The sequence below is a fragment of the Pan paniscus genome, chromosome 19 (genome assembly GCF_029289425.2).
Source record: "Pan paniscus chromosome 19, NHGRI_mPanPan1-v2.0_pri, whole genome shotgun sequence".
Lineage (NCBI taxonomy): Eukaryota > Metazoa > Chordata > Mammalia > Primates > Hominidae > Pan > Pan paniscus.
This window is the reverse complement of record NC_073268.2, coordinates 79497035-79522281: the sequence shown is the minus strand read 5'-3', so window position 1 is coordinate 79522281 and position 25247 is coordinate 79497035. Positions and strand designations below refer to the sequence as shown.

General features: G+C 37.2%; 1 protein-coding gene and 1 pseudogene across 11 annotated transcripts in view; one reads left to right on the top strand and one right to left on the bottom strand.

The window, feature by feature from the left end:
* The window catches only part of TANC2 (tetratricopeptide repeat, ankyrin repeat and coiled-coil containing 2), a 471869-nt gene that overhangs the window by 78728 nt on the left and 367894 nt on the right, over positions 1 to 25247 (bottom strand). For all 11 annotated transcript variants that reach the window (XM_034942670.3, XM_034942673.4, XM_008963747.5 and 8 more), the window contains one exon: positions 8763 to 8994. In XM_034942670.3, the coding sequence (XP_034798561.1) occupies positions 8763 to 8994 (232 nt within the window). The remainder of the gene's footprint in view (positions 1 to 8762; positions 8995 to 25247) is intronic.
* LOC103784925 (density-regulated protein-like) lies at positions 10084 to 17147 on the top strand (annotated as a pseudogene).

Genomic DNA, 25247 nt, shown 5'->3' with positions numbered 1-25247 from the left:
AAGGAATTACTTACAAGTCACCTACTAATGTAGGTGTCAAAAAAAATGTCATCACTTAGGAAGTAAGGAGGGCATATTTATCTAAGGATATCATAATTTTTAGGATTCAGAACGATAAATGCAAATAATTTCCTAATGCTACTAATGCTGTAAAACAATGAGAACTGTTCCTGAAATAATTCATTTTCCTTTGCTAAATGATAAGGTTTCTCAATTATAAATTTAAGAGGTGAGATACTAATGTTCTTTAGATTTTCACTTTGAAATGCAACCAGCCTACAAGAATGCTTCAGTATGTTCACTCATTCAAATTTCTGTAGATATTTAGAGTAGTACTTTAAATCAGTAGCTTAAAAAAAATTTACAAATAAAAATAAACTGGGGACTAACAAAGGATTGCTGCTTCGTATTTTGCCATGTAAGAACATGTAAAATATAATTACCATCCACGATCACCATATTTTATAGAATAAAAAGGATTTTAACATTAAAAAAGTAGGAGGGACATTATCTAATCTTTACATACATATATATGGAAAACTACATTATATCTACATCCATACAAATTCTGAGCTGTTGCTATTTTCTTATTTTGTCATGGACTAACTAAAAACTTTAAATGGACTGGTGCTTAGGAGCCACTGCTCTAGGTGACAAGTCACTAAAAAGGTTTCCCAAGCCCTTTAAAATCCTTATTTTTAATCCCTTGTAAATACATGTTCACCAGGGATTCCCCACTGCCTCCACTTACATGTATTCCTAACAAATACGTGAACTTTCTTCCTTAGTAGTTCCATTGTAAGACTCTACCTAGGTGCCTGAGAGAAATAAGAATTACAGAGACTGCAAGAGAAGAGATAGTAGCTAGTACTGAAGTCAGAACTGAATCGTGGCACATGAGATTCTTCTACTGGTATATATAGGAATTGTTGAAATTGAAAAAGAAGACTCATATCAGACAATATCTTTGTTCTGAAAAGCTTCACATAATATCTGAGTTATCTTTCCTTCAGTGTGGTAACAAATTAGTGTCTCAGCTGAGCCTGGTGGCTCACATCTGTAATCCTAACACTTTGGGAGGCTGAGGTGGGAGGACTGCTTGAGTCCAGGAGTTCCAGACCAGCCTGGGCAACATCGTGAGACACTATCTTTACAAAAAATAGAAAAAAATTAGCCAAGTATGATGGTGCGCTTCTGTAGTCCTAGTTACTGAGGCAGGAGGATAGCTTGGGCTCAAGAGGTCAAGGCTGCAGTGAGCTATGATCTTGCCACTGTACTCCAGCCTGGGTGACAAAGTGAGACCCTGTCCCAACAAAAGGAAACAAAACAAAACAATTTGTGTCTCCTTTCATTTCATATTGGTAGCTAAAGCAAAAGTGTACTGAGAAACTTCAAAACTTTTTCATTTGTTTTATATGAGCATGTGGGTGTGCGTGTATGTATTTTAATCACTGTACTTGTGGAACTTTAAAGTACTGTGAAAAATACTGACTCATTTTTCAAAGAAAATACATAATTTGAAATCTAGCTTCTGACTCTAAATTGAAAGTGTTTTCCATTGAAAAAACTCCAGCTACCTTTAAAAAATAACTCTATATTAAAAATTATTGCAACAAAATTTATATATAGTGAATTACAAAGATCTTAACTATACACTTTGATAAGTTTTGACAGCTATATGTACTCATGTAAGCAATACTGTGATCAAATTTAGAACATTTCTATCCTTCCAGAAATTTGTTAGGTTCTCCTCCAGTCAGTCCTCAATAGGAAACCACTGTTCTTATTTCTATCACTGCAGACACTTGTTCTTTTGCCTAACATGTTTCTGAGACTCTTCTACACTGATTGTAGTATTATTTTGTTCCTTTTTAATACTAAGAAGTATTCAATTGAATGAATGTACTACAATTTATCTATTCTGTTGATGGACACTTGGGCTGTTTCCAGTTTTTGATGACTATGAATAAAGCTGCTAGAAACATTCTTGTACAAGTGTTTTGTAGACATATGTTTTCATTTCTCTTGGGTAAATACGTAGCAATAGAGTTGCTTGGTCATAAAGTAGATGTACATTTAACTTTGTAAGAAACTGTTGGCTGGGTGTGGTGGCTCATGCCTACAATCCCAGCACTCTGAGAGGCTGAGGCGGGAAAACTGCTTGGGCCCAGGAGTATGAGACCAGCCTGGGCAACATGGCAAGACCCCCATCTCTGAAAAAAAAAAAAATTAGCCAGGTATGGTGGTGTATGCCTGTAGCCCCCGGTTACTCAGAAGGCTGAGGTGGGAGGATTGCTTGAGCCGAGGGGGTCGAGGCTGTAGTGAGCTGTGATCATGCCACAGCACTTCAGCTTGGGCTACAGAGTGAGAGACCTTGTCTCAAAAAAAAGAAACTGACAAATAGTTTTCCAAAGTAGTAGCGCTATTGTATAGTCCCACCAGCAATGTATTAGAGTTCTAGCTGTTTCTCATCCTTACCAACACTGGATGTTCATTCTTTTAAATTTTAACCATTCTAATGGGTGTGAAGTGGTATTCTAATGGGTGTGAAGTGGTATTCTCATTGTAATTTTAATTTGCATCTCCCTGATTACTCATGTTAAACACTTCTTCATGTGCTTGTAGGCTGTTGACGTATCTTCTTTTGTAAAGTGTCTAAATCGCTTGTCCATTTAAAAACTGAACTGTTTGCATTCTACATGTATCGTAGATACAAGTGCTTTGTCTCTCACACACAGAAACATAGTGAATATTTCCTCCTCTTTGGTGACTTGCTTTTCCTTTTTCTTAGTGGTATTTTTTGTTGAGCAAATATTTTTAAGTTTGATGAAGTCTAATTTGTCATCATTTTTATATAATTAGTGATACTTTATGTCCTTAAGAAATCTTTACCTATTCCAAGTTTGTGAAGATATTCTATGTTTTTTCTATTAGCTTTAGAGATACAACTTTTCTATTTAGGTCTGTGATCCATCTCATATTAATTTTGGTGTATAGTGTGAAGTAAGGATTGAGATTATTTCCCCTTCCCCAAACATTTATCTAGTTGTTCCAGTACCATCTGATGACAAGAATTCTGTAATTGCCTTGGCATCTTAGAGAAGATCAATTGACTGCATATGTGGGTCTATTTCTGGATTCTCTATTCTGTTCCATTGATCTATTTTCTATCCTTGTATGAATACAATCCTGTCTGTGGAATTTTGGACCTGACTCAAGCTGGCTCATGAGAGCTGACTGCTAAACTTTTAAGCATCAAATCAGCCCCCCATCCCTGAGCTGGTTGTTAAACATTTACTAGCATATCACTGTCATGACTATTATGGTAATCTGTAATTCTGTACATCTTGAAACCAGATCCTATCTTCCAACTTTCTTCTTCAAGAATGTTTTGGCTATTTTTGGTACTTTGCATTTCTAAAAGTTGTCCATTTTTACAGAAAAATTCTGCTGGGATTATGTGTGTTTTTTTTTTTTTGAGACAGAATTTTGCTCTTGTTGCCCAGGCTGGAGTGCAATGGCATGATCTCAGCTCACTGCAACCTCCACCTCCCGGGTTCAAGTGATTCTCCTGCCTCAGCCTCCCGAGTAGCTGGGATTACAGGCATGTGCCACCACGCCCAGCTAACTTTGTATTTTTAGTAGAGACAGGGTTTCTCCATGTTGGTCAGGCTGGTCTCAAACTCCCGACCTCAGGTGATCCACCTGCGTTGGCCTCCCAAAGTGTTGGGATTACAGGCGTGAGCCACTGCAACCAGCCAGGATTATGTTTAATCTATAGAATAGTTTAAGGAAAAACTGACATCTTCCAATCCTCATTTATGACATATCTCTTCCACTTACTAAGTTCTTTAATTTCACTCTGCAATATTTTTGCTGTGCTTTCACTAAGTCTTACATATCTTTCATACATTTATTTTTAAGTATTATATATTTTTTGGTGCCACTGAAAATTGTATTTATTCTACTTATTTGTTGCTATATTGAATAGCAAGGGGTTACCTGAATGTCTGGGGCTGGGGGTTGGAAGTTGGAATCATTTGGAAGCTTATTCAAGCGTATGTTTGGTTGCAGAGCAGGAATGAGCACTGGGACAGTCAACTAGACTCTCCCTGTGGTTTGTGCTTTGCAGCATGGTGAACTCAGGGTAGTCAGGTTTCATATATGGCAATACATGCCTCCCAAAGCAAGTGGTTTGGTGAACAAGATGGAAGCTGCATGGCTATTTATGACCTCCCTCAGTTGTCACATAGCATCATTTTGTTGGCTGAAGCAGTTGCAAGCCTGCCCAGTTATGAAGGGAGGGGACCCAGGTTGAACTATTAGTGGAAGTAATGTCAAAGAATTTGTAGCCATGTTTTAAAACTGCCACATAGTTTTAAAATTTCATTTTCAGTATTTTGTTGTTAGTATAGAAATATTTGTATATTGACTTTATAGCCTAAAGCTTTGTGCTTACTAGTTCTAGTCAGATTTCTTTTTTCTGGGTAGATTCCTTAGAGTTTGCTAAGGTAAACAATTATGTTGTCTGCAAATAAAGACAGTTTTACTTCTTCCTTTCCAATATTTATACTATTTGCATGCTTGTTTATTTTCTTATTGTACTAGCCTGGACCACCAGTGGAATGATGAATATAAGTGGTGAGAGTGAGGGAACACTCTTGTCTTGCTCTTGACCTCAGGGGAAAAAAGCATTCAACATTTCACTACATGTATTTTTGGAGTTGTCCTTTATCAGACTAAACTTCCTTCTACTCCTAGTTTGTGTAGTTTTTATCACTAATTGGTGTACTTCGGAGGGACTGGTTTCATGGAAGAGAATTTTTCTGGGGTGGAGGGTGGAGAGGATGGTTTAGGGATGAAACTGTTCCACCTCAGATTATCAGGCATTAGATGAAGTGCGCAACCTAGATCCCTTGCACGCATAGTTCACAATAGAGTTCGTGCTCCTACGAGAATCTAATGCTGCAGCTGATCTGACAGAAGGCGGAGCTCAGGCGGTAGCCGTCGCTCACCTCCTGCTGTGTGGCCTGGTTCCTAACAGGCCACGGACCTATATCCATCCTTGGCCCAGGGATTGGGGACCCCTGATGTAGTATTTTGTCAAATGCTTTTGTACATTTATTGAAACGATTATGTGGATGTTCTCCTTTATTTTGTTAATAGGATGAATTACACTGATTAACTTTCTTTTTTCTTTTTGAGACCAGGTCTCATTCTGTTACCCAAGCTGGAGTGCAGTGACATGATCTTGGTTCACTGCAGCCTTGACCTCCTGGGCTCAAGTGATCCTCCTGCCTCAGCCTCCTGAGTAGCTGGGACTACAGCTGTGCACCACCATGCCTGCTGGTGTTGTTGTTGAGATGGGTACTTGCTATGTTGCCCAGGCTGGTTTTGAATTCTAGGCTCAAGTGATCCTCCTGCCCTGGCCTCCCAAAGCACTGGGATTACAGGCATAAGCCACCAAGCCTAGCCTAAATTCCTTTTATGTTCCAGTTACCATACTAGCTGCTATGTCTTCAATGGTTATGCAGCTTTTATAGTTTAGCAGGATAAAAATATGCTAAACATTAAATAACTAGATAGTCATTAATTACAATGTTCTGCCTCAGCCTCCAGAGTAGTTGGGACTATAGCTACTTCTCTAATTTGGTCTATTTTTGATTCATGAATTTGGAACCTCTGTTATTAGGTGCATACATCTAATACTTGTTCCTTATGAGTTAGCCCTTTTATGTTTATCAAATGCCTCTTTAGAAATACTTCTTGTCTTGAAGTCTACTCTGTCTGAGATTACTATAGTCACTCCAGCTTTCTTATGCTCCATGTTTATACAGTCTCTATCCTTTTACTTTCAATCTGTGTCTTTATATTTAAAAAACTGCATATGGTTGAGTCTTGCTTTTTATCCAGTCTGACAGTTTCTACCTTTTAATATAAGTGCTTAGCCCATTTACATGTAATGTAATTGTTGATATTATTGCTTATACATCTACCATTTTGCTTGTTCTACCTCTAAAAAAATATTCTTTATTTCTCGAGTTCTTTTGGGTCACTCTAATAAATTTTAGTATTTCCAGCTGGAAAATTGTGTTTCCAGCTATTGCTCATAATAGTGATTTAAGGGTGAGTTAAAAACATGGAAATAAAATGAAGTAATTAAATCCACTTAGAACAGTATTTATAACAGAGATCACTAAAGCTGGTTATGGAGACCTAAATGAGAGGCAGATATATCTTGTAGCAAAACTATAAAACATATGAATTATGCCAGAGCTTACTGCAAGCATTTGGATAGCCTTCTTTTCTTTTTTTTTTGAGACGGAGTCTCACTTTGTCGCCCAGGCTGGAGTGCAGTGGCACTATCTTGGCTCACTGCAAGCTCCGCCTCCCGGGTTCACGCCATTCTCCTGCCTCAGCCTCCCGAGTAGCTGGGACTACAGGTGCCCGCCACCATGCCCGGCTAATTTTTTGTATTTTTAGTAGAGATGGGGATTCACTGTGTTAGCCAGGATGGTCTTGATCTCCTGACCTCGTGATCCACCTGCCTCGGCCTCCCAAAGTGCTGGGATGGATAGTCTTCTTGAATTGGCTGTAAGGTGTAGATCCTTGTATCACTGTGTTTCTTTCAAGGTACTCCTACATGTGAGCAGTTTCTATATTCATTTATCTGTTCAAAACATATTTCCTAAAATGCCTACTATGTTCAAGGTGAGGTAACCACTATGAAGGATAAAAGCTGAATTTTACAAAGTTCCTAATTTCAATAACATACAATTTACTCAAAGGGATAAGTACAAAAGTAATTCTTATAAACTGCAAAGTGTATCTGGCATATGGTAAATATTTAATAAATGTTAATAATAAAATTTTAAATTCTTGTTATACATTATGTGTTATGTACCATAAATACATATATATATTTTGAAAAAGGATCTAATGTTATTTGGAAGGACATCATTTCTGACTGGAGGGGGGCAGGTAGATCAGTAGGTATTTCATGAATGAGGTAGCGTTTAAGCTGGTCCTTGATAGATGGGTGGAATTCTGACAGGCAGAGATGTAAGAAGAAGGTATATCAAGAAGGAAAATAATGAGTAAATATATGGAGGTGGGAAAATCTAGGGGAGTATTTGAGGACTAGTGAATATTTTAGTTTACACATAAACACAGGGTTCCTAAGGATAATAGTGAATAATAAGGCTGAAAAGTAGGTTGGATACTGGCCATCAAGCATCTTGAATGTCAGAACAAGGAATTGAAAGTTAATTCAGAAGACAATAGGCAATCAGCGGATTATGAATTGAGGAATTATGTGATCAGAGAAGTGTTTTATAAAACTTTACCTGGAAGAAACACATAAAGTCTAGAAGACTGGAAAGACTGGGGAAGAACTTCCCCTCCAGGTGTGCCATGAATGGTTTAGAAGTGTACTTAAAATTCAGCCCTCAGGACATCTGAGGCTTGGCAGAGCTGTCTCCTCAGGGCCAGTCATGTCCAGCAATGAGGAGTTATAAATTTTTATCCCAGTATGCTATACAAAGTTTTATTATTTTGTAAGTGTGTCATGACGTGGAAAGAGCACTAAACTAGAGAACCAGGAAAGACCAGGATGAGGTAATTATAGATATGATGCTATGGGCAGATGAACAGTCCTTGTGGTAATGATGCTAGAAACAATTGAGCCAAGTGGGTGTGAGAAACATGACGAAGGCAGAATTAACAGATTTTAGAGATTGACTGAATGTCCAGGAAATAGGCTTAAAAATACTTGTGGAGAAACGACAATGTTTAAAAAGGTAACAGGTAGCAAAGGTAGTGACAGAGGTCATCAGAGTAGAGGAGAAAGAGAAATTCTGATATCCAAGTAACCAGCATGGAAGCTGAAATAACTGAAGATGATGGCCAGGAGAAATTATAAACCATCTTTCCTTATTAGTGCCTCCAAAGCCCTTGAGAAAGGTGTCTAAGTCTCTCAGGAATAAACATGATTGCTCAGGAATTTTATGCATACCCACATCCTTTTCTTTGGCTTCTGGCACTAACAAAACATTGTTAAGAGTATGGGGCAGGAAGACTTAAGAAGGCAGGTACCATTTTCAAGGAAATGGTTGCACTTAGGCCACTGCTAACACTAGAATTGCAGAGGAAAAAGGGAGGAAAGGCATGAGCATGAGTGGGAGATGGATCTCATTTAATTTTTTTCACTTTTAAAAAATAACAGCTCTCCTATAATACAATTTATGCACCGTAAAATACCCTTATGCCCCTTAAGTAGATTTTAAAGTGTACAGTTAAATGATTTCTGGTTTATACAGAGCATTGTGCAACCATGGATGCCATTCCACTTCACATGAACTGATGGGGTAATAAAATACGTTTTTTATTAATATTACATATTACGGGGGGGATTTCTAACCATAGAAACTTCACAACGCTGCGTTGGAGCCACAAATTTACTGACTTATTTAAACTTCACAGAAAGGACTGAAAGCTCTACTATCTTCAGGACAAGGAAAAGGCATTCTATTTGGAAATAAGAATAAGAATTTTTATAAAGAAAAGAGGAAGTAGTAGTTACTGCTGGATTTTTTTTTTTTTGCAAGTAAAATCTCTTGTCTGTTAACTGTATCCTACAGGATATCCAGCTATGGAACATTTAGTTTTGGCAATGTGATAAAATTAATCATTTTTATAGTATGACCCGGGTGAACTTGGGCTCTAAACCTCCATCTTTCCCCTCCTTTGGGCCTTATCTGTACCTTTATGGAGATTTTCTAGTGGCTCCAGAACTCCCCTCCGGAAGGAGGCCATGGGGTCTTGAACACAGGAACGAAGGCTCAGCATGCTCTGCAGGTGAGGTTCCCGAAGAAGCTGCTCCCGATAGGCTGTCAGCTGAGGTGAGCGGCAGAGCAAGGCAGCAACATTGTGGACAAATTCTGGCACCAAGCAAGTGTAGGCATTATCTGCTTGACAATAGTGATAGGCAACCACCTGCAAAAGAAAGATGAGAATGCAAACAGGCTTATCAGTAGTAAGAGCAATAGCTATGATTATCAGCTATTGAGTGATTATACTAGAAATCACTTAATATCTCAGTATTACGTAATACTTTTTTGTCTCTTCATTCCTCAACTTTTCCAAGTAAATATAAAAGCTACTAACTCAGAAAACGTCTGATTTATGTAAGATCAGAAATTTGATACATTACTTCTATTGTATGCATATGATATCATAACCCAGAATAAAATTTGTAAATAAAAATGGAGTTTTCCTCTGGATTACAAGAAATAGGAAGCAAGTCTGAAAATAAAGACTTACATTGATATCACTAACATTTATTCAGCATGGAGCAGTATAGGAAATAGTCTAATCTTTAAACAAAGCATGAGGAATAAAATAATCCAAGAAAAATCATGTTAGTCTCAACAAACACATATACTTCTATCAATTTTTGGATTACAGGTGTGTTATAAACTAAGTCTTATACAAATAAAGTAATTCAGATTTTAAAATTAGCATTAAATGTTTTCTGAGCACCCAGGCAGAGACAGAAAAAGAGTATCAGAATTAGATAAAAGGAAGAAGGAAAGGAGTGAGATTTTTGTTAGATGTAGGTCTTAAAATCAAAGAACATGGAAAATTTATAAGCATTAATACCATCCAGGGTCTGGGCTGCCTGGCTAGGACCTGGAGTTCTAGGGTCTGTTTTTTGTTTGTTAGAATCTGCACAGCACTCACCCCAGGTCTTCTGGCTGTTCTCTTTGCCTCCAGGGCAAGTACAAAGGGGATTTTAATCTGGACCACTTTTCTGGCTCATTACTACCCAGAAAAGGGATTGGATTGTGTAGAAAATACCAAACTGGAAGGGGGAGATTCAGCTTGAATGTAGAGAAAGCACTCAGCATGGTGCTCAGCTCCTACTAATCACAGCAATGTCAGCTGATGCTGCCATTTATCATCACCATCTTTATCCTCCTCACTGCCATCATTCTTAAGGATCTGTATACTGTCTTTTTCAGCTACTAGCTTTGTGCCTATATACCGGCAACTGAAATCTGTCCTAGGGGCATTCATAGACATATGAACTCCAGCTCTTCAGGCCTCTCTTCGAGAACACCACCTCTAACTCATCAGGCATCTGCCAGTCATCTACTAAAGAGCTCTGCTTTGAAAAGACTCCTCATCTACTGGTATGGTCATCCTAGTTCTTCTAACACATGTTGGAAATGTCGGTATTTTTTAAACACCTGAAATCCTTCTCATTAAACATAAAAAAACCCCAAACAATACAGGAAATGTTACTACATATACAAAACTGAAGATAGGAATTGCCTGTGAGTGAAGCAATGAAGTCTGAGCACAATATGGAAAGTGGAAATCAGAGGTTGTATTTTGAAAATCTCCACTTTTCTTCAGATAGACTGGTGATTATTTTACCTATTGTATTTTATCTATCTTAAACAGAATGTAAGGAACCTAAAGAGAAAGGCTGTCAGCAATTGATCTGTCCTCTCAATGAACAGTGAATGCCAGTGGTTAGGTCTACATGGGTACAAATCTCCACTTGATAAAAAGCAAACAGCAAACCTCTACATCAATATAAACTTTCATCATATTTCACTTCAATTGATTCCACATGTTGAGGCTAAGCACAGCTGAGAAAATCAGCTGCAACATCCTAAAGTAAGAAGATACCACTTTAAAGATAAAAATTGTGACATTTAGAAAAAGCATTATTTTACTGATTTTATTAAAAAAAAAAACCCATCTGTGCTCTTGGCTGAATGTTTCATCTAAAAGACAATGCTGAAGTTGTACCTTCTGTGCTGGTGAGGTTGTGGAGAAAAAGGAATGCTTATACACTGTTGGTGGGAGTGTAAATTAGTTCAATCATTGTTGAAAAGTGTAGCGATTCCTCAAAGACCTAAAACAGAACTACCGTTCAACTCAGCAATCCCATTACTGGGTATAAATCCAAAGAAATACAAATCGTTCTATCATAAAGACACATGCACACGTATGTTCACTGCAGCACTATTCACAATAGCAAAGACATGGAATCAACCTCAACGCCCATCAATGGAAGACTGGATAAAAACAATGTGGTACATATACACCATGGAATACTATGCAGCTGCACAACAGAATGAGATCATGTCCTCCTCAGGAACACGGATGGAACTGGAGGCCACTATCTTTAGCAAACTAATGCAAGAACAGAAAACCAAATACTGCATGTTCTCACTTATAAGTGAGAGCTAAAAGATGAGAACACATAGGCATGTAGAGGGAAACAACAACTGGGGCCTACCGGAGGGCGGAGAGTGGGAGGAGGGAGAGGATCAGTAAAAATAGCTAATGGGTACTAGGCTTAATGCCCGGGTGATGAAATACTCTGTATAACAAATTCCTGTGACATGAGTTTACCTAGATAATAAACGTGCACGTGTGCCTCTGACCTTAAAATAAAATTAAAAAAAAAAAAGATTGGAAAGAAGCCAAAGATGCCCACTTTCACCACTACTATCCAGTATAATACGAGTGATTGTGGGTAGCACTATAAAGAAAAAGAAAAGAAATAGGAAGAGCAGAGACTTAAATGGAAAAGGTAGTTTTTATTATTAAAATATATAGTTATCTATATAGAGAAAAACAAGCTATTAGAATTAATAGAGTTCAAGATTTTTGGTACAAGATTATCTTGTAAAAATTAATAACAAATAACATTTTTGACTCCAGCAATAACTACTTAGAATTATAGTAAAAAATATGATATCCACAAAGGTATGAGGCAGAAAATTTAACTAAGAATATTAAAAATAAATAAATAAAGTTGCACCTTCTGTGGCTGCCTCTCTTTTAATTTTTAGATATTTCTTTGGCATTCCAAATATAAAGTCTTGATGCATCTGCAGAATTCAGGCAACATCTTCATTAGATTTGCACTGTGGCTCAAAATAGATTATTTACTAGACTTTTAAAGTAGTTACGTAGTAGGTATATGCACATACAATCTGTCAAAAACATCTGTTACTTCCTCCAAATTTTCTATTAATATTATGTATAACTTTCCCTCTGTATAAAAATAGAAAACAAGCCTGAAAATGTAGATTTTTTTCCCTTCAGTTTCTCATTAGTACCAGCGCGCTTGGTAAGAGATATTAGATCACTCCCTACACCTTTGAGAAAGTCATCATACATAGTCACTACTATTACAACTCCTTGGGAATGGTTCAGGATTAGTCTACCCATAATAAATCAGCAGGTAAAACCTTTCTCCTTGGCGAATTCTTGTCTTTCAAAGTAACTTGTTTAAATTTCATTTTTTAGCTATGTCTTTCTTACATTATTTTTTTCATTTCAACTTTTCCTTCTGTTAAATTCCTAAACTTTTTCTTAAAACAATTTCATCCACAGCATATCTGATATGAGCAGAGTTGCATTATTTCTTTGGAGGAAGATAGCAAGTAAGTTTTAGGTTACTCTTGTGAGGGAAGAAAGAAAATGGCAGGCCTGTGGGCTATATACAGAAAAAAAAGACTAGAAGTCAATACAGCCTGTGTATAAAATCTCTTGATTTAATGCTGTATATAAAAAATGATAAAACTAGTCATAAACTTCATCAAAGGGACTGAGTGGCAGCAAAAATGTCACGCTTGCATTGAGTCACAGGCCTTCACTCTCCATAGACCATTTTCTACTTCAAATGAAGGATCAGTGACAGAATTAAGCTAATCTCACATAAAGTGAAGGCAGCTTTGAATATCTGAAATTTGTTTGGAAATAAAATTCTAATTTCCATACTGACTGGCATTTGTATCACTTAAACTAATATTGCAACTGCCCTTCCCCAGGTCAGCTGTCACACGCTTACTCTCCATGTTCCTTTTCATTACTCCTTCTGTGAATGTCTTCTTCCTCACTACCACCCGATTGATTTCCTAATCAGCAAAACCCTTCCAACTCTAAAGTTTGATTTTTAATATTTTTGGGACTTGGTGGCTCACCATAAATAACAACTCTCTCTTCCTTTTCTCTTAGTCCCTCAATTCTGATTCTAATCCTCATGCTGGGACTAGATGCTAAGAATAGATCCCAGGCTAGAGTTCTGCCTCAGTAATTTTCCAGCTTGGAGCCCTACCATTTTTTTTTTGGCAGTAGGACTTTTATTTATTTTTTAATTTTTTACTTTGAACTAACTTTAGACTTACAGAAATGTTGCAAAAGTAGTACACAGACTTTCTATTTATCCCTCATCCAGCTTCCCTTATTATTAACATCTTACATAACCATAGCAAAATTATCAAAACCAGGAAATTAACATTGGCAATACTATTACCTATAGACATTATTCAAATTTTACAGTTTTTCCACTATGTCTTTTCCTGTTCCTGGATTCTATCCAGGACCCCATACTGTATTTAGTTATTTTTCTTTAGTCTTCTGGAGTCTGTAAGAGATCCTTAGTCTTTGTCTTCCATTTCCTTGACACTTTTTTTTTTTTTTGAGAAAGAGTCTCGCACTGTTGCCTGGGCTAGAGTGCAATGGTGCGATCTCGGCTCACTGCAACCTCCGCCTCCCAGGTTCACGTGATTCTCCTGTCTCAACCTCCTGAGTAGCTGGGATTACAGGTGCACACCACCATGCCCGGCTAATTTTTCTGTATTTTTAGTAGAGATGGGGTTTCACTATATTGGCCAGGCTGGTCTCGAACTCCTGACCTTGTGATCTGCCCACCTCGGCCTCCCAAAGTGTTGGGATTACAGGCATGAGCCACCGTGCCCGGCCATCTTGACACTTTTGAAGGGTACTGATCAGTTATTTTGTTGAATGACTCTCAATTTGGGTTTGTCTGATGTTTTCTCATGATGTAACTGAGAATTTTTGTCAAGAATACCAGAAAAACAGTGTTTTATCCCTCTTTGTGGATCATATCACAGGGTTCATGATAGTGATGTTTTTTTACTGGTGATAGAGTTTGGATATTTGTCCCTGCCCAAATCTCAGACTGAAATGTAATTCCCAATGTTGGAGATGCAGCCTGGAGGGAGGTGTTTGGGTCATGGGGGCAGATCCCTCAAGGCTTGGTGCTGTCCTCACCACAGTGAGTGAGTTCTCACAAGATCTGGTCATTTAAAAGTGTGTAGCACCTCCCCAACCCACCTCCTGCTCTGCTCTGGCCATGTGATGTGCCTGCTAGCATCTCACCTTCCACCATGAATGAAAGCTCCCCAAAGCCTCCTCAGAAGCTGGACACATGCCATGCTCATACAGCCTGCAGGACTATTCAATCAAACCTCTTTTCTTTAGAAATTACCCAGTCTCATTTCTTTATAGCAATGCAAGAATGGCCTAACACAACTGGTAATGTTGCCCTTGATCACTTTGTTAAGGTTCTGCTAGGTTCTTCTACTATCATCTTTCCCTTTGTAGTTAATAAATATCTTAAGGGAGATACGTTTGAGGCTATGCAAATCCTGTTTCTCCTTGAACTTTTGCCCATTAATTTTAGTATCTATCAGTGGATCTTGTCTGCAGCAGTAATTCCTGAGTGTTTGCCTAATAGTGATTTTCTATTCCCCTCTGTTTCTTTCTACATTTATTAATTAGAATCCTATTGGAAGAAAGAGTTCTCCCTTATCTCCCATTTATTTATTTATTATTGATTTAATAAGTATGGGCTTATTTTATCCTATTGGTTATAATTCAGTACTATATTAATTTTGTTGCTCAATTTGTTCCAGCTTTAGTCACTAGGATCTCCTTCAGGTTGACTGCTGTGTTATTTCAAGAAGCCTCTATCTTTTTTTGAGCAAGTTCTTGCTTTTTGGCACCAAAAGATGTTCTAGACTTATTTTGTATTTTCCCTGCCTCTGGGATCATCTACTTCTCTAAAAAGCCTCTGTTCTTTTTATTGGAGAATGATATTAAGAAAAAAGATCTGGACACCAGTTGTGATTATTGTATTGATGTGTCATTGCTTTTGGGTTCTCACTGAACAGAGCTAAGAAATACAAGTCGTATAAAGGCATACCTTGGAGATACTGTGGGTTTTGTTCCAGGTCACCAAAATAAAACAAACAGAGCAATAAGGTGAGTCACTCAATTTTTTTGATTTCCCTGTGCATATAAAAGTTATGTTTACACTATAATCTATTAAGTGTGCAATAGCATTATGTCTAAAAACATGTACATACCCTAATTTAAAAATACTTTATTGTTAAAAACGCTAATGATCACATGAGCCTCCAGTGAATCCTCTTTTTGCTTGTGTAGGGGGGTCTTCCCTCGATGTTGATGGCTGCTGACTGATTAGGGTGGTGATTGCTGAAGGATGGGTGACTGTGGCAACTGCTTAAAATAAGACAATAAAGTTTGCTGCATTAATTGGCTCTTCCTTTCATGAAAGATTTCTCTGTAGTATGTGATACTCTTTGATAGGATTTTACCCATAGGAGAACTTCTTTCAAAGCTGGAGTTAATCCTCTCAAACCCTGGCACTACTTTATCAACGAAGTATATGTAATATTCTAAATCCCTTATTGTTATTTTTACAATGCTCACAGCATCTTTACCAAGTATAGATTCCATCTTAAGAAACCATTTTCTTTGCTCTTCCATAGGAAGCAACCCCACATCCATTCAAGTTTTATCAAGAGATGATAGCAATTCAGTCACATCTTCAGGCTCCACTTACAATTCTAGTCCTCTTATTATTTCTGCCATATCTGCAGTTACTTCCTCCACTGAAGTCTTGAACCTCTCTCAAGGTCATCCATTATGGTTAAAATTAATTTCTTCCAAACTCCTAGTAATGTTAATATTGACCTCCTATGAATCATAGATGTTCTTAATGGCATCTAGAATGGTGAATCTTTTCCAGATGAAAATCTTGAAAATCTTTTTCAATTTACTTTGCCCAGATCCATCAGAACAATCATTACCTATGGGAGTTCTAGCCTCATGAAAAGTATTTCTTAAGTTACAAGACTTAAAAGTCAAAATTACTCCTTGATCCAAGGCCTAAAGAATGTTGTGTTAGCAGACATGACAACAATAATAATCTCCTTGTATGTCACCATCAGAGCTCTTAGGTGACTAGATTTATTGTCCATGAGGAGTAGAATTTTGAAAGTTATCTTTTTTTCTGTGTAGATCTCAATAGTGGGCTTAAAATAATCAGTAAACCATGCTGTAAACAGATGTGCTATCATCCAGGTTTTGTTGCTTCATTTACAGAGCACAGGTAGAGTAGATTTAGCATCATTCTTAAGGGCCCTAGAATTTTTGGAATGGTAAATGAACATTGGCTTTAACTGAAAGTCACCAGCTACATTAGTCCCTAACAAGAGTGTCAGCCTGTCTTTTGAGGCTCTCAAGGCAGGCATTGACTTCTCTCTAGCTATGAAAGTCCTAGGTGGCACCAGCTACCCACAGAAGGCTATTCTGTCTACACTAAGAATCTATCATTGCTCTCGGGTGGCCCTGGCCAGGGAAGACAAGCTGTATGTGTCACTTCAACTGGCCATAGTGGTAGAAGTAGAGGCAGCGGGGCCTGTGTGACCACCTGGGTTTGTGAAACGGCTGCTGGCATTTCTAAATCCAGTGGGGCTGATTGCAAAGGAGGCCCAAGGAACAGTGCCAAGTTAGATGCTGATTACTCACTTTGAGTCCTTTATTGCAGAGTCTGTTCATTACCAACAGGGTACTGTGAATATATGCCTGATGTTGCTAAATGAAATGAATTTGAAAAACTTACTGTAGAAAATTCACCCAATCAAGAAGTGGAATTAGTAAGGGTCAAGGAATAGCAGGGGAAGGGGAGAAGAAAAAACAGAAGAGAGGTGGAAGGGGTCAAATAAAACCAAAAAAGGAGACTGTACCATAAAAGGTTATTATAGCCAAAATTCCCAGAGCAAAGAAGAAATATGTAAAAACAGTGTGTGGCTTTGCAACTTTTGAAGTTGATCTTAAAGAAGCACAAAGATTTTTCTGCTCAAAAATTCTCCTATGGTACCTCAGTAACAGGGGAGGATGAAATTATTCAGGAAGACTCTACGGATGGCATAATTGATATCATTCAGAAAAAACAGCCAGAGGTGGATGATGACAGCATCGAAGATCTTGAAGAAGTAAATATGTAGTTTTGAAAATACATCTGTATTTAACGGCTGGAACTGAGAGTTGATACCGCCAAATGGAGAGAAGTCTTTTAAATATAAATACACACACACACACACACACACACAGACAGACACACACACACACACTCTTATCTTACAGTAAAACTGTAGGCTTCATTCTTGGCGTTTTCACTGTTCTGTACAAGGTTGTTTGGTTTTTTATTGCCAAAGTCAAATAAATAGGAGAGATTGTCTATGTATGAAATAGAATTTAGACAAAAAATTCTGGTCATTTGCTACTGACTTTTCCCTCTCTTCTTAATTCTTTTTGAAAAACCCAGATCTTTTTGTGGAAAGCATTTCTGTTGATTATTTTACTGATCTAATGCTGAGTGATTTTTAAAAAGCATTCCAATTTGGCTTCCTCACCAGTAATACGAAGAAGAATACCTTGCTTCTTTGACATGACAGTTTAGAGATGGATGAGAATCTAATAGATTTGTGGTTGAATTTGCTTCACTGTTATCAAGTCCACTTCGTGGGCACAATAACATACTGTTGGTGGGATTTGTTCAAGCTATTCTGGAAATTATTTGGTAAAGTACACTAAAAGCCTTTAGACCATTTGCACTGTTTATACTAGTAAGCCACTTCTTTGACATCATTCTAAAGAAATAATCAGTCTTGCATAAAACTTATGAATGAAGGTATGGATCACAATGTTATTTATATATCAAAAAGTTGCAAATAATATAAACAATTAGGAAATAAATGGTTAAAGAAGTGATAATGCATCATGTGGTAGAATATTATGCATGTGTTTAAAAACCATATTTTCTAAGAATATTTGGAAACACACTTGGCAATGTCAAGTAGGGGCACACCCCAGATACATTATTATTTTTTGGGATGGAGTTTCACTCTTGTTGCCCAGGCTGGAGTGCAATGGTGCCATCTCGGCTCACTGCAACCTCTGCCTCCCGGGTTCAAGCAATTCTCCTGCCTCAGCCTCCCAAGTAGCTGGGATTACAGGCATGCGCCATCATGCCCGGCTAATTTTTGTATTTTTAGTAGAGATGGGGTTTCACCATGTTGACCAGGCTGGTCTCGAACTCCTGACCTCAGGTTATCCACCCACCTCGGCCTCTCAAAGTGCTAGGATTACAGGCAGGAGCCACCGCGCTCCGCCTACATTTTAGATATTTATTATCATCATTGTTCTCAGTGGAAGTCCATTCAGAGATGCTAGAGGCTCTTGTTGTGGCTATAAATTATGTGAGTAAAATTCTGCTAACCAATTAAAAATAATATATACCCATGTTTAACAGTCTGGAAAACAGCAATTAAAACGTATCTTTCTTATAAAAGAACGGACACTTTTAATGAATGCATTAGATGAATTATATTTTAAGTCAGGTGCTGCAAATCAAAAAGATGACTTGTATTTTAAATTCGTATGGTCACCTTTAAGAATTTGGAACCCATGAAACCATTGTTTATTGTCATGCAAATTATGATCCTGAATAAATTTTTTTTTAAATAAAGTCTCAGAAAATGTGTAATAAAGATGTAAAGTAAAACAATGAAAAAAAAGGAAAATCTATGGTTTAAGTGTAGCCACTTTCATCAATTATCTTAGCTGGATCTTCTGGATAACTTGCTACAGGCTCGTGTATCAGCACGTACTGCTTCACCTTGCACTTTTATGTTATGGAGATGGCTTCTTTCCTTAAACCTCATGAATCAACCTCTGTTACCTTCAAACTCTTTTTCTGAAGCTTCCTCACCTCTCTCAGCCTTCACAGAATTGAAGAGAGTTAGGGCCTTACTCTGGATTAGGCTTTGGCTTATAGAAAATTTTGTGGCTGGTTTGATTTTCTAACTAGACCACTAAAATTTTCTCTGTATCAGCAAAAAGCTTGTTTTGCTTTCTTACTGTGCATGTGTTCACTAAAGCAGCACTTTTAATTTCCTTCAAGAACTTTTCCCTTATACTCAAAACTTGATTACTTGTTTGGTGCAAGAGGCCTAGCTTTCAGCCTATTTTGGGTTTTTGACATGCCTTCCTCACTAAATTTAATTGTTTCTAGCTTTTGATTTAATGTGAGAGATGTGCAGTTCTTCTTTTTACTTGAACACTTGGAGGCCATTATGATGTTATTCATTGGCCTAATTTCAATATTGTGTCTCAGAGAATAGGGAGGCCCAAGGAGACAGTGATGGGGGAATGGCTGGTCAGTAGAGTCATCGGAACACATAAAACATTTATTAAATTTGCTGTCTTCATGGTATCTCAAACCAATTACAATGGTAACATCAAAGACTACTGATCGCAGATTACCATAACAAATATAGTAATAATTAAAAAGTTTGAAATATTGCAAGCATTACCAAATGTGACATGGAGACATGAAGCAAACACATGCTGTCAGAAAAATGGTGTTGACAGGCATGCTCCAGTATGAGAGTGTCTGTTTTCCCACAGCCTTGACAACAGAATAGTTTTTAAATTGTCATGTTTTAAAATTTTTGCTAGTTGATAGGTAAAAAACTGGTATCTCAGTATTGATTTAGTTTGCATTTCTTTAGTTATGAGTTTGAACATGTTTCAAAATGTTTCAAGGCCATTTAAATCTTTTTTGTGAGTTGTCTGTTTATTTTTTTCCCATTTTTTCATCATATTTTGGTCTTTTCCTCAATTTTTAAGAGTTCTTTAAATATAAGAGATATTAACTCTTTATCTGTAGTATATGCTATACATTTTTCTTAAAATTTTTATTGATTCATTGAAAAAATAATAAACCTATCATGCTGACATCTAAGAATATGTTTTATGAAAATAACTATTTTTCAAAGCAAACATTTCAGAAAGTGGCACTGTGTAAATTTTTGCGATAGACTCCCAAATCTGCCTCTGCATTCAGTATGCTCCAAGAAACTGTTTTGGATTCAAGTACAAGACGAAATGCCAGTCATATGTTGGACAAGGGAAGGTGGATGTTTTTCTTTGATACTATGCTAAAAGTTGACAAGTGGTAGATTTTTAAATTATTATGTTTGATTGACTAATCATAATTGCATACATTTATGGGGTACAATGTGATGTTTTGATATATGTATATAATGTCGAATGATGAAACCAAGCTAATTGACATGTATCACCTCCCTATTGTATCATTTTTTATGGTGAAACACTTAAAAGTTAGTTATTTTGAAATATATTATTGTAGTTGCCCTGCTTTGTAACAGATCTTAAAACTTATTCTTCCCATCTATCTGAAAATTTGTACAAGGGAGAAGTTGTTGATCACCTTTGATCAACAACTTCTCCCATTCCTTCCTTCTTCACACTCCCAGTCTCTGGTAACTATCTTTCTACTGTTTACTTCTATGAGTTTAACTTTTTTAGATTCCACATATAAGAAAGATCATGCAGTATTTGTCTTTCTGTTTCTGGCTTATTTAACTTAGCATAATGTCCTTCAGTTTTATCCCTATTCTTGCAAAAGACAGGATTTCCTTCTTTTTAAAGGCTAAGTAGTATTCTATTATACAAACACACACACACAATGAATACACACACACACACACATATACACATACACATACCATGTTTTAAAATTCTGCTTTTCTTCCAACTTTTATTTTAGGTTCAGAAAGTACATGGGCAGGTTTGTTAATGGGTAAATTGCTTGGGGTTTGGTGTACAGATGACTGTCACCCACAGTGAGCATAGTACCCGACAGGTAGTATCCTCACCTTCCTCCTACTTTCCACCCTCAAGTGAGCCCCGGTGTCTGTTGTTCTCTTTCTTGTGTCCATGTGTACTCAATGTTTAGCTCCCATTTATTAGCGAGAATATGCAGTATTTGGTATTCTGTTCCTGTATCAATTTGCTAAGGATGATGGCCTCCGGCTGCATCCATGTTGCTGTAAAAACCAAACACCGCATGTTCTCACTCATAGGTGGGAATTGAACAATGAGAACACATGGACACAGGAAGGGGAACATCACACTCTGGAGACTGTTGTGAGGTGGGGGGAGTGGGGAGGGATAGCATTAGCAGTTATACCTAATGCTAAATGACGAGTTAATGGGTGCAGCACACCAGCATGGCACATGTATACATATGTAACTAACCTGCACATTGTGCACATGTACCCTAAAACTTAAAGTATAATAAAAAAAAACCATGAATGATTTCATTCTTTTTTTTTAATGGCTGCACAGTATTCCATGGTGTATAGGTACCACATTTTCTTTATCCAGGCCACCACTGATGGGCATCTAGGTTGATTCCATGGCTTTGCTATTGTGAAAAGTGCTGCGATGAACACATGGACACATGTCTTTATATTTATATATAGAACAATTTATATTTCTTTGGGTACATACCCAGTAATGGGATTGTTGGGTTGAATAGTAACTCTGTTTTAAGTTCTTTGAGAAATTTCCAAACTGCTTTTTAAAAAAAATAACACATTTAAAAAATCCATTCAGCTTGGTTCCATATCTTGGCTACTGCAAATGATGCTGCAATGAACATGGGCGTGTGGCTATCCCTTTGACATTGATTTCAGTTTCTTTGCATATATACTTGGAAGCAGGATTACTGGATCATATGATAGCTCTATTTCTAGTTTTTTGAGGAACCTCCATGCTGTTTTCCATAATGGCTGTACTAATTTACATTCCCACCAACAACGTAAAGAGTGCCCTTTTCTCCACATCCTTGCCAACACTTATCTTTCGTCTTTTTGGCAAAAGCCATTCTAATTGGTGTGAGATGATATCTCAATGTGGTTTTAATTTGCATTTCCTTAATGATTAGTTATGCTGAGCATTTTTTCATGTACCTGCTGGCCACATGTATGCCTTCTTTTGAGAAATGTCTGTTCAGGTCCTTTGCCCATTTTTTTAATCAGGTTGTTTTTTGCCATTGAATTGTCTGAGTTCCTTTTATATTTTAGATATTAACTCCTCATCAGATGTATGGTTTTCAAATATTTTCTCCCCTTCTGTGAATTGTCTCCTCACTTTGTTAACTGTTTCCTTTGCTGTGCAAAAGGTTTTTAGTTTAGATGTCATTCCATTTGTCTATTTTTCCTTTTGTTGCCTGTACTTTTGAGCTCTTTTGTCAATATTTTCTCTCAGTTTATCAGTTGTCTTTTGACTTTGTTTCTGGTATTTTTTGGTCATGCAACATTAGAAGTTTTTTTTTTTTTGTTGTTGTTGTTGTTGTTGTTTTTGACAGTCTCACTCTATCACCCAGGCTGGAGTGCAGTGGCATGATTGTGGCTCACTGTAGCCCATACCTCTTGGGCTCAAGCAATCCTTCCACCTCAGCATCCTGAGTAGCTGGGACTATAAGCACGTGTCATTACGCTCAGCTAATTTTTTTTTTCTTCATAGAAACAGGGTCTCACTATGTTGCCCAGGCTGGTAAAATTTTTTCACGTGGCCAAATTTGTCAATCTTTTCTTCTATTCCTCTAGCTTTAGATCCTAGAAAGCCTTTCTCTTCACCAAGGTTAAAGAGAAAGTTACTAAGTTTTCTTCCATTAGTTGCATGGTTTCATTTTTAAATATTTAGATCCTTAATCCATTTGCTTATTCTTGTGCATGGTGTGAGATATGAGTTATCTATATGGTTATTTAGTTGTCTCAGCCCATTTAATTAAAAAGTCCACCTTTATCCCAATGATCTGAAATACTGCCTTCATCATACACTAAGTGTCCACATGTCCTCTGGTCTAATTCTGAACTTTTTATTCTATTCCACTTGTCTATTCACATACTAGAAACACACCGTTTTGATTTAGGCTTTACAGTATGCCTCAATGGCTGGTAGTCAGAGCCCTGTTGTTTAATTAGCTGTAGCTGAGATCAGGATAATGTTTATCTTTGTTATAATTCTAGATCTAAACAGCTGTATCCTGTATATTGCTACTATTCAATTATACATTACTGATTACTTGAGCCAAAGGAGGTTAGGGCTGATAACAAATACAAATTTTAAAGAAAAGCGGCTAATTTATTTAGTTCATCTGGAATTCCTAGAGATGCTGATCTGGCACACATAAACTGTCTAAGTACATTCAATCTACAGTTTATGAAACTTTGTCTTAGAGGATTGGTGGAATTCCAGATTCTCAAACAAGATTCATTCCCGGAACACATGAATCTGATTCTGAATTGACCTTATAAATTGGTTGGGAACCACTATCATGTATAAGTACCCAGCTGAATACTCCAAGATTTCCTAATAGAAAATACTAACATTTTCATTCATTCACAAATATTAATTGAACTTCCATTGTATATCAGGCACTGTGCTAGGTTTTAAAGCTATAATAATGAGTAATATAGCTATGACCCCTGTCTGCCCTCCATAGTTTAGCAGGAAACAGAGGCAATTAAACAAGTAATAATAATAGTGTGATAGAAGAGAGGAAACATAGGGTGCTAGGGCAACACACAGCTGGGGCACCTTAAGGTAATTTAGGAGAGCCAGAGAAAGCTTTTTTAGAAGAAGCAATATTTAAGCTGAGACATGAAGAAGGACAAGGGGTGAACCAAGGTGTGGTAGTTTTCCAGGCAGGGGAAAAAAGTATGCAAAGGCCCTAAGGCAAGACATAGCTTTTTACTTTCAAGGAACTGAAATCAATTTTAGTGTGGCTAGCATATAAGTGAGTGGGGAATGGTGGAAGATAGGGCATGGCGAGGGTTTTCCACTGGCAGTGGTTTTGCTCCCCAGGAAACATTTGGCAATTTCTGGAGACGTTTCTGGTTGTCTTAATTAGAGGTTGAGGGAGTGCTACTGGTAGCACAGAGGTCAAGGTCACTTCTTCTAAATATCCTATAGTAGACAGGACAACATCCGCCTTGCCCCTGCCCGCCCCCCGCCCCCCACCCCACACAAAGAATTATGCAGTCTAAAATAACCGGTCCTGGGAAAAGCAGAGGTCCTTTCATTACAGTTTTTATGATATTTTAAGAAGGGAGTTTGGATTTCATTCAAGGGCAAGGAGGAGCTATTTGATGGCTTTAAGTAGCAAAAAACAAATGTTTTAGAAAGATTACTCAGTACGGAGAATTGACTAGAATTTCTTCATTCAAATATTTATGTGCCATGCATTGTGTAGGAGCTGGGGATATGGTGGTGAACATTTAAACTCTGACCCATTCTAGTGGAAGAGGTAGAAAATAAAAACAACACAGAAATTAACAATAAACAACAAGGCTGTTTTCCCATAATCAGTGTTCCAAATGTAGATGAAATCTGGGTCTAACAGTAAAACGTCAGTGTTAATTTTTAGAGAAGAAAAGCCCTAGACAAATTTTATAAAACATCATCTATGGGGTATGTGTTGTTTAGTTTGGATCTCATTTCTACTAAATGAAAATATTTTTAAAAATAATCACTACAACACAAATAAAATCTTATTCTTCATTATTGTTTTTCATTTTCTGTGTATGTATGTGTGTGTGTGTGCATGTTTCTGGCTTACATTTCCATATTATGTTCAAAATGCTCAATATTAAAGGATTACTGAAATGACTACTTCTTTGGCTGACAGCTTTAATAGTGACTGCAACAATTTCAGGAACCATGATCATTTGACACCCCCTGGTATAGTACAGAACTTGTCTCTTGGCAAGGATGACATTTACTTTTTTTCTTACATAGATTTCCTTGGGAAAAAAAACCTTTGCTTTTTGTATCTCTGTGACACTTCTTAAAATTAGCTGTTTTCTCTAATGAACTCATTTCAGATATATTAGCTTCTTAATCTAAGGACTGTCAGTGACAACTTGCTTAATGTGTTGGGAGATTCTAGTTGCATAAAAACCTTTTTTGAAGAAGAATTTTAGGTCAGCAAAATGACTGAAAGTACATCTTCATTATAATTTTCTTGATGTGAAGCCACCTTAAATGATGGATGGATTTTCCGAAATAACACTAAACTAAATTCCTTCCTGTCACACTAGAGAAGCAGCTTCGTGCAGTGGTTAAGAGTATAGACTTTGCCTGCCTCAGTTTAAATCTTGACTCAGTCATGTACTAGCTTATGGTCTCAAGCAAGTTATTTAACCTCAGAGCCTCTGTTTCCTCATTTG